Source organism: Camelus bactrianus, chromosome 3, assembly GCF_048773025.1.
Source record: "Camelus bactrianus isolate YW-2024 breed Bactrian camel chromosome 3, ASM4877302v1, whole genome shotgun sequence".
NCBI classification, from domain to species: domain Eukaryota; kingdom Metazoa; phylum Chordata; class Mammalia; order Artiodactyla; family Camelidae; genus Camelus; species Camelus bactrianus.
In genome coordinates, this window is record NC_133541.1 from 95090304 (window position 1) to 95110444 (window position 20141).

At 34.0% G+C, this 20141-nt stretch overlaps 1 protein-coding gene across 23 annotated transcripts in view; it reads right to left on the reverse strand.

The window, feature by feature from the left end:
- Positions 1–20141, reverse strand: part of CDKL3 (cyclin dependent kinase like 3) — an 85555-nt gene that overhangs the window by 31626 nt on the left and 33788 nt on the right. For 17 of the 23 annotated variants that reach the window (XM_045507913.2, XM_045507912.2, XM_074360684.1 and 14 more), the window contains 4 exons: positions 19821–19911; positions 18626–18788; positions 17722–17819; positions 15042–15097 (listed from right to left, as the gene is read on the reverse strand). In XM_045507913.2, the coding sequence (XP_045363869.2) occupies positions 15042–15097; positions 17722–17819; positions 18626–18788; positions 19821–19911 (408 nt within the window). The other 6 variants (XM_045507910.2, XM_045507919.2, XM_045507915.2 and 3 more) reach the window with 6 other exon arrangements.

Consider the following 20141-nt stretch of genomic DNA (forward strand, 5'->3'; position numbering starts at 1 on the left):
TGTTTCTGAAAACATTCAAAAGTCAAATGTATGGTCAAACATACATTTTAAATGTTTAAAGGACAGTTCATTCCCAGAGAGCTAAAAATATTATAAAAATCCCTATTACATCTCACATTTTATTCCTAGTATCAAACATTATATTTCCAGCACTTACAGATATTCTTTCTTTTTTCCTTTTCATCACAATTGAATATGTCATCTAGCAGGTAAGTAACTCCAGATGAGGCTAAAGATTAATTAGCAACTTCTTAGCACCCCTAAGGAGCATCTTTGTTTTGATGCTATTACATTCATGAGAGTGACATTTCTAATCCTTAGCATCAGCAGCCTCATTTTCCTACTGCCAACAATTTTTATTTTTACCCTCAAAGAGTCAAATATTCAACTTGTCACATAAGTACCACTGGGCCAACAATAAGAGCAACACTTTGAAGACTGCACCTTAGACCTGGCAGAGGTTGCTTGGCTACAATAGCCCAAATGATGCATAAGAGCCTAAACATAAGACAGGTGAGGGGAAGACGGTATGGCTCAGTGATAGAGTGCATGCTTACCATCCACAACATCATGGGTTTGATACTCGGTATTTCTGTTAAATAAACGAATGAATACATAAATAAAATCTAATTACCCCCCAAACCAAACCAAAACCAAAAAAGACAGGTGAACTAAGGAGAAGTTGGAAGTATAATGAGTACAAAAGTGAGAGATGAGGGCTACCTATTCTATAAAAATGACCACGTGTATAGCACCTTACAGGTTACAGTCTACTTCCAGGTACCTTATCTCATTTGGCCATAACCTCATTCTTTTGTCTAATCCCACACTCTTCTTCAGTTTCAAGGAAAAACAAGGATGGTAGGATGATGGAAATAAGTATTTGCTTAGGATGAATTTTAGTAAACAAAGAAGTATTATTTATATCTCGCATGAAACGGTAAATATTGAGTAACTGCATAACCATCTAAGAAGGAAGATACATTACAAAAGTTCTTTACGCAGGGTCTATAGGAAGGACAAAAAACATTATCACAGAATTAAATGATTATCAGTGATGAACAAACTAGGCATCTATGGAAATGACTGTTGGTTTCCATAAGCCACCTGAAGAAGTTTAGAATCTCACCCCAACAATGGAGTGAGAAAGCTGCCCTAAACTCAGAGTAAGATTTTCAGCCCCACACATCTTCAACAGAACTTCATTCAATGCCTTGCACAGGCAGCCCATCAGTAATTTAAGAAAATTAAAAGAGAGACTTGATACAAACAGAATGTAAAAATATGAGAAACATGGACTTTGAACAGTGATTAGATATTTGATGCTATTAAGAAACTTAAGTTTTAAGGACATAATTATGTCTTTTATTTATAAAAAAGAAGACAGCTTATTTACTTATTTATTTTGCTAACTTTCACGGGGGAGGGAGTAATTAGGTTTACTTATTTATTTATTTTTAATGGAGGTAGTGGGAATTTAACCCAGGACCTTGTGCATGTTAAGCACACACTCTACCACTGAATTATACCCTCCCCACTAAGACTTAGCTTTTAGATATACATTTTGAAATATTTAGGGAAGAATTATGTTGATGTCTAGGATTTGCTCCAAAATAATACAAGAAGTGGGGAAATGAGTGGGGGAATAGATGAAACAAAATTCTCCATATGTTAGTAATTGTTAAATCTGGGTGATGAGTACATGGGGGATCATGTATCATGCATATCTACTCTTGTATATATTTGAAATTTCCTGTAACAAAAGGTTTCTTTAAATTTTGAAGCATTGGAAACATAAATTTAAACTGGATGTAAAGAATCCTGCATATCAACATGGACAAACATTAAAAAAAAAAAGAAGCTGGGGAAAAATAAGTTGCAGGAGGACATGTACTGAGTGATACCATTTATGTAAAATGCCAAACATGCTAAACAATACAATACAAACTACATGATACAAAGTTTTAAGGGTACATACATAAAATTAGGCATTTGTATCTGGACATGCCAGATACAAATTTCATAACTGTGATTACTGGCGATGCAGGAAAGGGAATGTAATTGGGGAGGGTTACACAAGTGGTTTCAACTATTTTTGTAAAGTTTTACATGAGGTCATGGATGCATAAGTGATTATTATATTATTCTCTATACATTTTTATATTTCTAAAATGTTTCACAATAAAAATACACATACAAATTAAAAATAAAAAATAAAACAAAGTGAATAATCATCCATAGGGATGTTCTACAGGAGTCCTGCTCTTCTTGTGCTGACTTTAATATCCATCTCCACCCCACTCTTAATTTATAAGAATTTCTTTTTTTGTTAAAATATTTTTATACTGAAAATAATTCTGACAAAATAATTAGCATATTTAAAGAATAATAATAAAACAAACTCCCTTGAATCCAAGTGACTCAAGAAACCTAACATTACTAGGACCACTGAGGCTCCAGGTACTCTCTCTGATCACATTCCTAGCAGACAGAACTGCTATCCTGAATTTTGTGTTTGTTATTCCTGCCTTTCTTTATAATCTAATCATATATTGTGTATTTTGAGATACAGTTTTGCATGTTTCTTATTTTATTTATTTTATTTTGTTTTATTTTATTATGAAGGTACTGGGGATAGAACCCAGGACCTTGTGCATGCTAAATATGTGCTCTACCACTGAGTTATTACCGTCCTCCCTGGTTTTTAACTTATACACGTGGAATCATAGTGTGATTTGCTTTTTTGATGAAAGATGTTGGTGAGATTTTATTAATGTTGATGCATAAAATTGTAGGTCATTCACTTTCACTCTGTGTGTATTAATTATCTCTCTATTTATCCAGTCTGTTGTTGAAGGACTTTTGGCTTGTTTCCAATTTTTGCTTTAACAAACAACACTGCTAGAACATCCTTATACTTATCTCCTGAAGTCCATGTGCAAGACTTTCTCTAGGGTAAACAGGAACAGTGGGGTATAGAGTGTGCCCGTCTACAACTTTACTAGATAATGTCAGATTTTCTAAAGTGACTGTCCCAATGTTCACTCCCACCAGCAGTGAATAAGAGACCCTATTACTCCGTATCTTCACAAACACTTGGTGTTGACAATTAGTTTTTGCCAAATTGGTGAGACTGAGAACCGGCATCTGTGGTATTAATTTACATTTCTCTGCTTAGTAATGAAGCTCTTATGTTACTGGCCATTCATCTTCCTGCTTTTATGAAATATCTCATTCTGTCCTTTGCTCACTTTGGGGGATATGTTGGTTTTTTCTTGTTGTTTTCTTTTAGGAATTTACTATATATTTCAGATATATCAGTTCCCAGTTGTGACTTGCTAGTTCACCTGCTTGGGGGTTTACTGACCTTCCTGGACCTGAGGATTTATACTCCTCAATGCATTTGAAAACATATCAACCATTCTTTCTTCAAATATTTTTTCTGCCCTTTCCTCTCTATTTCTAGGAATACAATTACATGTATGTTAGGCTGATTAATACTATCCCAGAGTCATTTTGTTTTTATTTCAGTTTTGTTTCATTTTATTTCAATCTTCCTCTGTGCTTCATTTTGGATGGTTTCTATTGCCATGTCTTAAAGCTTCTGATATTTTCTTCTACAGTATCTAATTTGCTTTGGACTCATTTCAGTGAATTTTCATTTCACTTTAGATATTGTATGAAAGCAGCACATGCAGATTAGTACTCAGCCAAAGACTGGAGGGGAACCCATGCAGATTTCTAAGTTCCTTCTCTACATAGTTCTCTCTTCTCTGGTATTTGAGCCTTGCAAACTCTAGCCACCTTGACCTCCCCAAGCTTATATTTCTACCTCATCAACTCACCAAAAGTGGCAGCCTCTCCTTGAATCACTTCCTCCCTGTTCTGTGATGCAGAAATTGTAGAAAGCTTAGAAATTGACAGCAATAAAGCAAAACCTTTGACTTGTTACAATTTAATACAAATTACTACTTTCACTACTTCTCTGATAATCCTAACTGTAAAGAAAGCTGGGAAAAGTAGTTTTTATTCCAGGTATTCACGTGCTCAGTTAAAAATTAAGGATTTCATTACAAAAGAAGCAGAAAACAGATATTTGGAGATGACTATTAATTAATCTGCCTCAGTATTCCAAGTTTACAGCTATTTTCTCCTCATCCTTTGAAGATATTATTCCAGCTGTCTTATGACTTCCATTGTGCTGTTGAGAAGTCAGTTGTCACTGTACCTGACATTCATTTATAGTGATCCATCTACTCTGACTGCTTTTAATTTTTTCACTTCTTGGTGTTCTATGCTTTCATGATGATGTATCTGAGAGTGGGTTTCATTTTAGTCTTATGATTCACTGGGATTCCTGCATCTGAGGATTCTTGGGTTTGTTTTTTTTTAATCAATTCTGGAAAATTATCAGCTATTATTTCTTTGACTATTTCCCACTCTCATTCCTTCTATTTCTTCCTTTTAGAAATCTAATTAGCCATATGTTAGACTTTCTCATACTTCACATACATCTCTTAACTTCGATTTTATTTTTTCCACCTTTTTGTCTCCCTAGGATGTACTCTGGGTAATTTCTTTAGATATATTTTTCCATTCACTAATTCTCCCTTCAGCTCTATATAATTACTATTTGATCAATCCACTAAGATCCTAATTTCAATTATTATGCTTTTATTTCTACATGGGTATTCTATTATGCTCTTTTTCCAAACCTACCCAGTTATTTTTGATAGTTTTTTGTTTTGAATCATACAGTCAATACTCTCTTTATTTCTTTACGTATGGTAAATAAGCTTCAGTATATTACGTATCTGACAAGTTTAATTATTAAGTCTTAGCAGGTTTGAGTCTGTTTGCTATTTCTGTAAACTCTCATTCATGTTGGCTTATTCTTTGCTTGTGATTTTTAACAGTGAGCCCATATTCACAGTAAATGTATCTGTGGGAATTCTTTAAGACCCTCATTTAAAGTGCATTCCTCCAGAGAGTGTTTGTGTTTGCTTCTGCTAGGCAACTGGTTTTATTATTAATACAGTAGCACTTTAAACCACATTCTAATCTTGGGTTTTGGGGGATCGCATGTGTAGAGTGAATTCTGACACCAAACCTGTATGAAGGATGGATGTGAATTCTCAGGAGAAAGGTTGTTAGTTTGTGTTTTTTTCCATCTAGAGCCAAGGACAAGACAGACAAATTTCTCTACAATCTCTCTTTGAGGAGTAGATTTTGCCTAATTCACTCTTTACTCAGGGTTATAATTTTTAAGGACTCAGCTTTATGTGCAATTTCCAATACAACTTCCCACTTTGCTTACATCCTAGACTTTATCTGCTTTCATCTGAGTTACCTGCTAAAACCCAGGCTCTAAACCAATAGTACCTTTTGGCCACTGATGAGAGATTTTACAATTGGAACTGTTCAGGATATCCAGCACATGTATTGTCAGATATCTAGTACAAATATCACCAAAAGTGAAAAAGTAGAATTGCTTTTGATCTAAGAAGGCTGAAACTTCAGGAAGACTTCAACTATATCTCCCCAAAGGCAAACAGAATTTTCAGTGCTCTAAAGTTTTAAAGCAGAACGGCAGTATGACACTACTAACTGCTAAACCAAGATTTCTTTTGACAGCTTGCTCAGTGACATCTATGCCTCAGATTCTTACTGATCATTTTTAATATCATTCACTGATTCTTCAGCAAGCCTCTAAACTACCAAGGCCACTTGGAATTTAAGTTATTTGTTCCATATATATCAAGGTACCTAATTATATGAAGGTACTAGGGGTAGGGTATAAAGGTACAAAGATATAAATTAAGAGGCAGCTAGCATCACAAAGCAGGATGTGTAACATATAATATTTGTTTATATATAGTATACATAGGATAAACAATAAAAATGATAGTCAAGAGGAAAAATAGATCACCTGGCATGGGAAGAGTCCTAGAGAGGCTATATAACTTAAGAATGAAAAATTAATACAATGTGATAGGATCAAAGTGTGCTAGAAAGAATGAGTCAAGTAGACCTAATGCCTGGAAGGCTATCAGATATTTTGAAACAAAAAAATGAAGTTGATGCCAAGTTTCAGGCCAGGGAGAACCATGATACCACTTTTAGAAATAAGAAAATCTAGGAGGGAAGAGAAAGATGGTTTGGGGAAAAATTAATCCAGTTTAGATATAAGTTTGAAGAAACAACAAAATGATAAAGTGGAAATATTAGCAGATTAGTGTCAGTGTCAGAACTACAAACCTTGCAGTAATACCCTCAAATACCCCAGGGGTGGTAGTCAAGCTAAAAGAGCCGCACACTTCTCTCAAGGAAGCAGGGAAGAGTGGAGGGCTTAAAAACTAAACCTCAGAGAATGCTGATGGGGAAATAGGTGTAAAGATAAATTATCAGTAGAGCAAAAAATTGTTTGGAGATGAGAAGAAAACAAAGATGCAACAAAAAGATGAGAGTGTTTCCAGAAGGAAAAGACGATTCATAGTGTCAAATGTGACAGAAAATCAGGAAAATGAAGACTTAAAGAAAGCCACTGAATTTGACAATTAGGAGGTAACTGGTGCCCAACAAAAGTAAAGTTTTCTTACTGTGGTGAAAACAGACACCAGACAATATTTAATAGATTAAATTTTAATTTTATTCTTCAAGTTTTTTTTTTTTTTCAAAATTTATCCTTCAAGTTCTTAAATGCATCAGGGTGCTTCCTATCACTGTGACGGTATTCTATGTTCCTTCTTCCAAATGAAAGGAAATGAGTGCCACACAGCAGCAACCCACTGAGCTACAGTTGTAAGCCCTTCCACTTATAACAACTCCACTTGGCCTAAGGATTGGAGCCAGCTCTCTTAATCATCACATGAATATATACCAAATAGATTTCAAAGCTTGACCTCATTGATTGCCAATTCAACTGCCACTGCTGCTGCGGTAATCCACTTCTCTGCATGACTTCCAGTGGCCACAGAGAATCAAGTAATGACAATTCCATCAGCAGAGGTACATTTGCCAAGAAGCCAGTGTAGCCCCCTCCCTTGTACAGGCTCCTTCCAAGGCCATGAAAACAGATTAGCAATTTTGCAGTTGTAATTTTGTATTCTTTTTCCCAAAAAAGGGCTCTCAAATTGAAAAGCTTCAGGCTCCGTAAAACCTGCATCTCCCTACATTAATCAGTAAGTCATCTTCTCAGCACCCTAACACAGCCATCACCTTAGGTGCTCCACTAATGCACAAAGACTCTTGAGAAAATTTCAATGTAGCTTCAAAAGATAAAAAAATAGAAACTGCTGGTCTAGACTTAGTTTTTCCAGAATAGAACATAACTTCAATATTAGTATCTCCCTTTTGACGTGACACAACTCTAAAAAGTGCTACTGAGTCTGCAGAGATTAATTTTCTTCAAACTTCAAAAGGAGACATATTAAACAGTTTTCTTTTCTGAAACTCTAAATGCCATGTTTATTCTTGTATTAATGGAACATTTTATACATGCAGAGCAGATATGTGATGTATCTGTCACCCATGCTGTCTTCATATCTAAACAAATGAAGAGCATGGCACAGGTTCCCTCAGAATTTCACAGACAGTATACAACAAGGGTAAAGGGTACCTCTAGACCTAAAATTTAACTAAAATTAAAGGTCATAATTCTGCATCTTTGAAGGAGACTCCACAGGCCATGTGGACAACTAAATTTCACCAGTACAAATTTACTATGCCCTGTGTGTATTAAATCTTATCTCAGTAAGTCCTCACAGTATCTCTAAGAGATAAGCTATTCTTGTCCAAATTTTCCAACTGGTAAAACAGAGGCAACAAAGCACCACATACATACTCCTCAGTAAAAAAGTGGTAAAAACCATGATTCTAGTTCAGGCAATCTGTTAACAATCTGGACTCTATTATACTATATGGCTTTTAATAAAAATTGAATGTTTATTCAACAAATACTTTTAAAAAGAAAGAAGCCCCAGGAGTTCACAGGTATAGTTTCAAAAAATAGTCTGATACCACTAGATATTCTGTTTGAAGGATAGCAACTAAAGGAACTAAATTTCCAAACTCAAATCTATCAGACAAAAATCCAAAAAAGAGTACTGATGGCAGATTATTCCATAATAAGTCTGTTTTTTAAGGTTTTTCATGAGGCATCAGATGCTTTAAACATTGTAATAGTACTGTTCAATGTGATAATTAGTAGCCACAAAGAAATTACTCAGAGACGCCCAGGAGATGCTGCTTGAAATGTATATAAATAATCTCGGGCTTGGTTTGAAATTCCTAAGACTCTGGAGTCTTTCATCTGAGGAAACGCAAGTCCTACCACGGATCTTTATTACATCTCTCATCTAAGGCAGCAAAAACCAATGATTTAAAGCAAAAACAATGCTGTGTTAGTACCCCATCTTCATACACCAGTTCAGTTTTACAGGGAAATAAACGGCTTGTCCTGTTTGTTAGACCAGGGCAGAGACTGGCTCCATGTCCTGAAAATGCTGGATACTGAGCTCCCTCTGGAGGAGGTTAGGACTATCTGACTTCAAAGAGAATTTAGGAATCATCTTTACTCTGGCAAGAGGGACTTACAGACTACATAATAGCCACTGGATACCTGCAATCTATATCCTGCTATCCATTGAATGAAAGCTAATTGTGAAGAGTGAGAACATTTACCTAAAGTTAGTTTGAAAGTCAATATGAAGCAAAGTTCATTTTATTTACCTCTTTGAGTTATACATTGCACAGATTGTTTATTCTTTCAATACAATTCAATTAAGCAAAGAAATCATTTCACTTTTTCTAAGCCAAGAGACTTCATGGAGAGATCTGCATAACACTGAGACAGTAATTACACAATTTCTCACTCTAGGGCAAGTACTAGATATACTAATTTAGGACTTGCCTGCTCTCCTGACACACAGTAGCTAAAGAAACAGAAATGTGGTGACTTCAGGTGGAGAACCTAAAAATTTGACCCATATACTGTAACTTACTTTGCAGAGCATTTCCTTGCTCGAAGGAGACTGAATTTCCTTGTCTCTTTCTAAATTTTGAGAGAAAAATTTTCTAACTTACCTGAGATTCCTCTGAATTCTATTCCTAACATGCACCCTTCAGTTTTCTAAATGTAATCAATTTTCAGTTCCTTAATTAAAATACTAACAAACTGTAAGTTCACTTGATCTCCTTCACCTTTAAACTCCATGCTGAATGACTGCTATTCATTCCTTGTTCAGCCACTTGAACAATGAATATTAGCATGCCATAGAGAGCACATTCTACCACACCAATAAAACTATTCTGTATTTTCTTCTTCTCCTTTTTTTCAACTGAATTCTATGTAGGGTGTTTAATAAATTCATTCATTCAGAAAGCAAGTGTTATTGGGTGTCATTATATGCTAGGCACTATTCTATGCTGGGGAATATAGCAATGAACAAAACACTAAATCCTTGTCCTCATGTAGTTCATATTTTGTTGGAGGGAGACCATTAGTACACAAAATAAGTAAATTATATAGGTTGTCAGAGGGAAATGTTGTATAAAGAAGTAAAATAGGAAAGGGGAATAGGAATAGGGAAAATTTCCATCTTCAGTAATGTAGTAGAGAAAGCTTCATATGTGAGTAAAAACCAGTAAGAAGGTTGTATTGAACAAGAAGGAGGTAAAGGAGGGCATCATGCAGTCACCTGAGGAAAGATATTATTACTCAGCAGAGGAAACAGAAAAAAACAAAGGTTCTGAGGCAGAAGCATAGCTTGGAACAACAAGGAGGCCAGTGGGCCTGGAACAGAATGAGTAATAGGGGGAGAAGCAGCAAATAGGGTCAAAGAGAGGGTAGAGGTATACTGCGTAGGGTCGTGTATGTTATTGTAATGCCTGTGGCTTTTACTCTGAGTGAAGTAAGAAGCATTTGGGGTTTTATATAGAGCAGTAACATCATCTGTTTTATATTTTAAGAACACCTAGGCAGTGAATTGATAAGAAACTGAAGGTTAAACAAGGGTTAAAGCAGAGAGATCAGTTAACAGACGACCACTACAAAATTCAGGCAAGAAATGTTGTGAAGAGCAACAGAGGGGTAAAAAGTGTCAAATCCTGAACATACTTTGAAGGTAGAGCTGAAAGGATGTAGGTTAGAGATGTAGAGAGGAAGAGAGAGGTCAAGGATTACTCTAATACTTTTCTCCTGAGCAAACAGAAGAAATGAAGTTGTCCTTAACTAAGATGGGGAAACATGGAGGAGTAGGAGGAAGTGCGGAGGAGATTAGGACCTTAATTTTGGAACTGCTAAGTTTGAGATACCTATTATACGTTTTGGTGGAGATTTTGAATGGGCAATTGGAAATCTGCATCTGGAGTTAAGCAGTTAAGTCCAGGTCAGAGAGAGAGAATTGAGAATAATAAGAAAATAAATGGTATTTAAGGCCACGCATCTAGATGAGCTCACCGAGGGAGTGTAGACAGAAAAGAACAGAGCCCAAATGCTTGTTGATTACTTGAACTACAAAAACCTGCTTTCCCTTTGTTACAGGGCCCATTAAGCTATTATTAAGAGCAACTAGCCAGATAAAATAAATTCATAATGATTATTATGTACTGTTCCTCCAGATGACTGTAAGTTAACTGTCTGGTGATTCTTTCTAGGTATCCAACCTTAAGGTGAATAAATCTGTTCTTTTGCAAATGACATTTGAAAGAAGTGTGCTATGTTTGTCTGCTCTCTGAGAAGTTTCCCAAATAACAACTTATAACTAATCAATTGTAACTATTTCTTAGCAATCCTAGAGGGTGTGACAATATATTAGACAAGTGTGAATAGACCACAGCTTTCCTCTTTTAGTTTGGCTTCTATCTCATCCATCATAAGTGCATACTTATGGTTATATGACCTCAGGGTTACTTTTCCAAAAAAGAAAAAAAAACTATTATAATTATCTGCCTTTATAGAGTCATCAGTATCAGTTTTCTCTACCTCTGTGGGAAGAGAAGGTAGGCAGATAGGAGGTTAGCAGGATAGTAGGATATTTTATTTGTTTATATCCTTTTGCCTTTTATTAAAATGAAAAGAATGCTTTCCTGTTGTATCATCTTATAACTTAGGGCTCCCACATCACCTAAGATTTCTTGACAGTTTCCCTGTACAATCCTGCTAGTTTTTGTAACCTGACCCAATTTCCATTTAGGGCCCTTTAATTTACACTTTGGGCAGCTGTATAATTCTATATTTAGCTAATGTCTTCTTGGCATTCCTGTGTACTGGTATAGCTTGTTTCTGTGTATAGAATTATGTGTTTAAAAGATAATGACTTTCTTACTCTTGAATTTAATGAAAATGTTGCCTCTGCATCAGCAGACTACCACATTTGTGGCCTTAGTAGGCACTGAAACTACACTGCAAACTATTGTTACTCAGGCTCTAGAAATCCCACTCCTTGGTCAGAGTTGATGAAAGGAATACAGGAATGGAATAGAAACAATTTAAACACAGGAATCAGGACCGTATCTTATGTTAAAAATCCTCTGAGCTCCAACCTAATGTCATCATGTTCTAGCCACCATGGAGCATTTTCAGTTTTGATATCAGCAACTCACTATGTCAACCATTTGCTTAAAAAAGTGTTCTGTAACAAGTATTTATAAGTTAGAGTCATATTTGGAAAATGAAAACAGACCAGAAATACAACTCAAATACATTTTCCTGACTAATTCCTTTTGACAACCATTATCAGCCAGTAAACTATTCATCCTATCCAATTATATCCAACTACATTTCATTGGCAAACTTCATACTTTCACATTTCAAACTTTCATGCTATTGGCAAAGAGTTCACAGGAAAAAATGATCATTATACTAACCAGAACAAGAACAACAACAGAAAGTATGGCAATTCCTGTAATTCCTATAAATTCCTGTCCACATATCCATCCATATCCTTAGGGATAGTCTTGAACTAAGACAGCAAAAAATCAACCAGGGACATGTTATATAAGACAGAGCTAGAACTTTTATTAATGACTCTAAAAGTTCTTCCTTATTCACAATAGTGACTAGATCTCCACTTCCAGAGCTCTTTAACTGAACTTCTAGTTCCAGCCATGATGGAGTAATAGGTATGGTCTTACCTTAAACAATAATAAGACTGAAAAAAAAAAACATACAAAACATCCATTTTCAGACACTAGATAGCAGGAAAGGTCTGTTTCATCAGAAATATAATAGCCCTAAATATATATTCACCTAATAACAAAGCTTCAAAATGCATAAAGCAACTACTAATAGAACTGAAAGGAGAAACAAACAAATCTTTAATTACAGTTGAAGATTTTAATATTCCTCCCTCATCAATTGATAAAACTAGTAGACTGAAAATGAGTAAAGATATGACACTTAATACCTCATTAGCATAAACTCAGGTATAGTTGAAAGGGATTAATTATGAATAACAAAAGATGCTCCTCTCATTCCTATCACTCAGGAAATTATTAAGGTTTTGGGAGCTCTGTGTCAAGAACAGAGGACAAAGATGAACAGGGGACAAACAATGTCACAGACAGCAAATTAAATCCAAAATAAACAGAGGAATGAAATGGTAAAGAAAAGAACATAAATCAATAAAATAGGGGAAGAAAACAATAAAAATTATCAATAAATCCAAAAGTTAGTTCTGCAAAGAAACTAATAAAATTGATAAACCTCTAGCTAGACTTACCAAGAAAAAGGAAATACAAATCACCAATACAAGAAATGATAAAGGGGATATCACCATAGATCTTATAAACTTTTAAATGATTAACAAGGGAACATGATAAGCAATGTTACGCCAATAAAAACCAGCAACTTTGATGGAATAGATAAATTCGTTGAAAGATGCAAATTACCAAAACAGGAGAAATAGCAAATCTGGGTATCTCCATATTTATTAAATAAGTTTAAGGAAATTGAATTTGCATCTTAAAATCTTTCCACAATTGAAAACTCCTGTTGTCTTCACTGGTGATTTCTAGCAAATATTTAAGGAGAAAATAAAGTCAACTCAACACAAATTCTTTCAGAAAACAGAAGAGAAGTGAAGACTTAATGACTCATTTTAGGAAGCACCATAATGCTGATACCAAAAGCAGACAAAGACAATACAAGAAAAACAAGGGGATTAAAATCTCTCATTAATGTAAATGCCAAAATTCTTAATAAAATACTAACTAATACAATACAATACAATACATAAAAAAGATCAAGTGGCATTTAATCCTAGGAATGTAGGGCTGATTTCATGAAAATATTAATTAATGTAATTCATATTAAAGGAATAAAGGAGGAAAATCATAAGAACATCTCAGTAGATACAGGAAAAGCATTTAGCAAAATTTAACACATGGTAAGGACAACTCAGCAAACAGAAAAAAAAGGAAACTTCCTCAAGCTAATAAAAATCATCTACATAAAACCTACAATTAACATCACACTTAATAAGAAAAGGCTGTATGTTTTCTGTCTGGTACAGGTAAAAAGGCAAAAATGTCCACTCCCACTACTCCTGGTCAGCATTATCACACATCACAGTCAGTACCATAAGGAAAGAAAAAGGAATAAAGGGCATAAACACTAGAAAGGAAAAAGTAAAACTATCCTTATCTGCAGATGCTATAACTGAATAAGAAGGAAGGAACAAAGGAATGAAGGAAACCTATGAGAATAAGTGAATTTAATTTAGCAAGGTCTCAGAATACAAGATCAATATAGAAAAACAAATTGTATCTCTGTAATACTAGCAACAATCAACCAAAAGGTGATATTAAAAATACCATTCATAATAGCATAAAAAACAAAAAACATATGAATAAATTTAATGAATTATGTATAAGACTACTCCAAAATATTACAGGAAAAAATTTGAAGATCTAAATAAATGGAGAGTTTACACCATGCTTGTAGATTGGAAGATTCAATATTTCTAAGATATCCATTTTAGTCAAATTGATGTATAGACTTAACACTATCCCAATCAAAATCTCAGCACGCATTTTTGTAGAAATTGGAAAAAAAGCACAATATTTTGATATAAGGATTAACAAATATATAAATGCAACAGGCAATGGGCAAACTTCTATTTAGTAAACCTACCACAGGGACAACTCTTAATCTCCCTGGAGGAGATTAGTTACTAAAGCTAACAGGGAGTCTGTTAGAAAGGTATATTATATATAATAATCTCAGCTGTTTATTCTTATCAACCGTTTAATGAATTGAAAAGAAATCACAATATTGTAATAAAGAAATTATGTTTTCCTTTGTTTTTCATGTCTATTTAGTAAATAGGAAATCAGGCAGACTCCTGGTAAAATACCAGATAACCTCACTTTATTGTTTTTTAAAAAATACAACAATCAAGAATTTTAGTTGTATACCTCTTCTGGATTGTACTTAAATAGAAAAAGTCTGTACCACATAAAAGGCACTATCAGCTGGAACTAGGAAACCGGAAGCGTGCTGATAGTTGTTTAAAAGTATACAAAAATGTAACAGTTAAATACCATATAATTTTCAGATACTTTATAAATATTATAAATGCTTTTATAGCCGATTAACAGAACATATTTATAATCATGTAATGGTAATGAATATATTTTTTTAATGGTCAGATATTTCATTAAGAATTCACTTCAGGAAGCCTGAGCATTTTAGGAAATAACTGACACTTACATTATGTGACTAGCAGAGGGCAGAAATCAGTATATACACAGTGTGGGTCATATGACAGGATGTATCACCTACTCAGTAATCATGGCAAGTAAAGAAGCAGGCAGAAAGGAGACGACTTTATAAATCCAAATCAAAGCATCACATCAACAGAATTCTTAGAAAAAAGAAAGAAAGAAAAAAACAGTGGTTTACTAACAAAACAAAGTTGGACGATGCTAATGCAGAGGAATTGCTGTCTTAACAGCTCACGTTACATTTCCACTGCATGTAAAATTAAAGGGAAGACTTGCCAATTTGTATTTTTAAGATTTAAAAGAAAAGACCCTACCAGAAAAAAAATCTGTTCCTCTTCAAATTCTTCCCCTTACAATGGCCATCTCCACCCTAAAATTAGAAACCAAGCCAATAAGAACCAAGGATAAGAATGTAAATACATGTTGCCAAAACCTTGACTGTATTAATGTTAAATTATACGTAACAATATATTCTAAGCAAACTACTAAAGGATAAACATGCTTGCCAAGCCAAAAGAGTTCCATTCTTTTAAACAACCTTCATGACATGTTTAAATGCTGCTCCGGAATGTCCAGTGTGGAACAAAACCCCTGTTTCATGCTTATCAAGTGTATTTGTTTGCTCAGAAATGTTTGGTGCTCCCAGATATTGGAATCTCACTTTATTACACATCTGGAAGCTTTTCTATCTATAAAGTTTTGAACCAAAGCTTAGAATGACCACTAATCAAACATGACTGAGATAACAGGTCATCAGATAAAATTATATGACTTAATGTAAGCTGTAGTTTTATTAGGATGCACTAGTTAGGCAGTTTTTATAAATTAATGTTCAAATTAAGAAAACATGAATAATCTAAAGATTAAGAAATTTAAAAACAAACTGAGGTGAGTATACACATAACTACACAGGATTTACAATATATCTGTAGAATTCTCTAGTCAGCACTTTTGTGTATGTCATATTAATAAAAAGGATTTTTTTTTAACCATACAGTGATTCTGGGATTCCCTGAATTTTCAGCTGCTGCATTTTCTACTCTACATCTGGCAGGTTCTTCTTCCTTTCAGTTTGTGCATTTCCTGTATTCTAAAAAGTAAATAGAAACAGGAACTTAATTGAGGACATGGTGAGTCTTTGGCTAAGGAAATAGAGCCAAAGATAAGTATTTGTATTTTGTACCTGGGTGTTATTTTATAGGTACAGGGAGACCCTCTAGCAAAGTATTCCTTATTATCATCGTGAGATAAAATTGAAGGTGGCTTTTGTATGGATTCTTTCTCTCTTGCCTAACTCACTCATTAGCAGTAATTAGGGTTTCTCTCTAGGTCAGAGTCTATTCAATACATGTATATACTATTTCAGTATACATTTAAGATGCCTGAAAGAGTTTAATGTATAACGGGAAGTGCCTGGATGCAATTCGGTAATTCGAAAGCAAATGAATGGCAGAGCCAAGAACAGAACAAAGCTGGTATTCCCTATTTCATGTTTTTAAAAACATGTCAAATTCTCTCATGCTCTAAAATAACAAACTACCAACTCAAAATTTAGGAAATTTTCTTAATTCTGACATTAACTTATTAAAAGCATTTGGACCAGCCCTACATGCAATTTCAGTCATTTGTCAGAACTGCATTTAAATGATTAGTACAAATAAACTACAATCATCATTGATGACTTTTGGATATTTCTAATAACTACAACTGTTTCAAGGTTACTCTTAAAAAGATTATCTTTTCAGGCATTCTACACCATATGAGCAAGAAGGGATTTTCCCTCCTATTTACTTATGTATTTTTTTAAGTGACAGAACTATCTTAAGAGTTCCTTTCTTCCTGCATTGAAATGTAACTTTAGTTTTGGGGGTTCTCATAGGACAGTAGGATAAACACATGTAGCACATTACTAGTCTTCCCAAATTCAAGAACCCTAACTCACCCAATCATTCAAAAAATGTGCCAACCCTGGTGCTGTTTAACACACTGTGAGATCAATAAGTCACCCAAGTTTAGAAGTTTAAAGCTACCTTATTACTTTTTATAACAAACTAAAAGATGACCATTAATGCCTTTCTTGTTCTACCTAGAAACTACTTCTTTTCTGCAAAGTTGATTGTGGAGTTGTTAACAAGTTCTAGGCCCAGAATAAGGCATTAATGTCACTGTGAAAATATATCTAACAATGTCTGATAACCCTTTCATCTGAATGTTGTAGAGATTGAATAGACTTAATTAAAATGCCTTCTTACATAGTTTGAGATTAATGTTTCTATTTTTCTAATTTCTTTAAATTTCCTTAATAAGTACATGCTAATTTTATCATGAATAAAAATGTAGTCAATTTTATTTAAAAAATAAGGAACAGATAACGAAGTTGATGACCTCACAAGTATGCAGGATAGAAGGTTGTCTATATAATTCAGTGGGTGCTCAGCACAATCCCCTTCCCTTAAAAGAATATTTTAGAGAGTATTCATTTGAATGTTGATCGCTTCTTCAAGATTCCCAAATAAAATTCAAGATTATCTGATAGCTAAGAGCAAATCTTTGTGAAAACAGGGAATTAGATAGACAGCAGAGATGGGGGTGGGATAAGTTGGAGAAAAAGCAGGAAGAAAAGGGCTAAAGACAAATATATATGTTCTTGTGGCTGCTACAGCCCGATGTTTACACCATTATCCCTTTCCTCTGGCATGGCTTACCCACCACCAGGTAGTACACATAACATATATTATCTTCCTTGGGTACTGTATATTCAGTCACTCAACATTCAAATGAGAGTGGGTATTTACTACTCCCCCAAAATAACTTTTTAAAACCTTTAGTATTTGGTTATTCTAGGAAAATACAGTTCTATTTCTCAACTTCAAAGATTACAGAATTTTGAATTTTTACCTATTTTCTTGCTATTGTAATAGCTAAATTTATATACTAAGTCAAGCGTTCTAAACAGCATTACTTAATGAAAGCTTTAAACAAAAAAAGTTTTACCTCCTGTTTTTCTTGATATTGATCTGCATTAATTAAAGTTGGTATTTTAGATGAATCTGTTTTCTTTGATTCCCTCTTCAGCACTTTTATATGTTTAACTTTTGCAGAAATATAAACAACAATGAGAACTTGTTATTCCTACCTTGAAATTTTACTTTCCTTTCCAAGAGATTCAAATGAAAATTCCTGATATCCACTGAAGTCAGTTTCTCAGTTTATTATAAAGGGACTGAACAAATCGTGAGTTGTAATGGTATAATGTGCCAATCATAAATGATTTGTTATATAACTTTACAAATAGTCTGCCAGGTATTAAAAGAAGACATTTATTTTTAAAATTCTGAGTATAACTGTCAAGTGGATCAGATAATTCCTCTTGAGCTGTCCAAGTACTATTTTCTTGCTATTATATTAACTTTTCACAAGGTGTCACTGTTCTTCAAAGAAACATAACATTTACTCAGCAAAAACAATGAGTTTCATTTATGAGCTCAATATATGTTATAAATCCTAATCTAGTAAATCCTTGGATGCCTGAAGCACATATATCATTCCTGTTATTATATGGGCGAATAGTCATGGAGAAACAGAGGAAAGTGATTTACTCCAGTCATATACTGAACCAAAAACAACTTCCTCAAATACTGATCTAACACTTCAACAAAATTAAACTAATGAAAATTTTACTTTTTAAAGTTTTCTTAATCCTCCTTTAAAATTACCTTCTTTAAGTCTCACACCTTATTTGAATATGGGGAAAAATTCTCATCGGCTGAAAATATTTTGCACAGCAATATACTCCTTTCTACCTAAACCACATTATAACATGTAAATTATACTACCAAAAAAGGTCTTGCAAAAGATGAAGTCTGGAGATTTCTAAAGCTATGCAACAAATGTGTACCTTCCATTCCTTTCATCTCCTTTGACTGTATTGTGAAAGGCAATTCTGGGAAATGGAATTCTTTCCTGTCAGATCTGGAAAAATTCAGCTTCCTTTTGTTTCCATTTGCCATTTGGTCACTTTGACCTGTTCGCTCATTAAACACACCCTTCTCCATCTGGTTCTAAACAAACAAATAAACAAGAGTTAATTTGAAGAAAGCTGTGTAACTACTTATTGAATGACAAGCTTAGAATTGCTAGCCATTTGGATGGTGTAAGACAGGCATAAAAATGACTATCTTTGCAAGGTTATTTTAGTAATTAAGAAGTAGAAGAGAATACCATCAAACATATAAACAGGTCAAATGCCAATAAAAATTTCATAAAGTAAACTTTTTTTTAAATCATACTGGATATTCTGAGAATAATAGTCTTGATCATAAGAACTACAGTCTCAACTTTTAATTTTTGATCCTATTCATTGCACTCTGACTTTGGACAAATTGTTTCAGTTCATCTTATTAACTTATTTTTCTATTTACAAAATGATATGCTCTAGACACTGGAAAAATCCAAAGGAAAACAATTACTTGTGAACCCAGCATTCTGGAAAAACCTTTTGTGTTATGTGTTTTTGCTCATTTGACAACAGACGATAGAAACTTTCCTAAGTTAATGAACTCTTCCACAATGTAATCTGTAGTTACCCCATGGTGTGGATATACTCTAACATACTTAACCTGTCACTGGCTCTTGGAAGAATTTCTGTTGTTTTCAGTGATTTATTATTATAAATAACACTGTTGCAATTTTTAATTAAACTACTTTTCTATGTGAAAAATAAGGAAACAAACTATACTGATTATTTTTTCTAGTGGAAAGTAAGACGTACATATGTGACAACTGCTTTTTATCTATAAAGTGAGATATTAAAAACATTTTTTGGACGTGAAAAAACAAAAAGTCTTGTGACTTTTAAAGGTGAAAATATTTTTCCCTAAGTCACACAATAAATACACAAATCAAGTTATATGAAATTAACTAAAATCGTGAAAGCACTAAGAAAATTATGACCTATTTTCATCTTAGGGAAAAAAAAGGAAACTAAAAGCACATTTTAAAAAGTGTTAGAGCCCCAAAGATAAAGAAGAGGATAAGAGGTAGAGGGATAACACTGAAGAGGCCATATTTTAATGATAAGCTTCTTGCCTTACTTGAGTGGGACCTGTATCCTCATGCCTGCTATTAGACATAACTTGTCCAATAAACTGTGAAGTATGTCTCTTATTTGCTCTTTCAGTTAACCTATTATTTGAAAACAAATGAGAAATTATTAGAACTCCCCAGAAGTGTTTCTATTTTAGCTTCAATAATGATAAGTTGTACCATGGTAGTCTACTGTTTGAACAATGAGTGCCAAAATGCAACTGTCAGTCCTTAAGTACCGATTGCTCTAAATAGAGGTGAAAATAAAGCAGAGAATAACTCACTCATGGCTAACATCAGTGGTGACAACCATGTTGTGGGGTTACTCA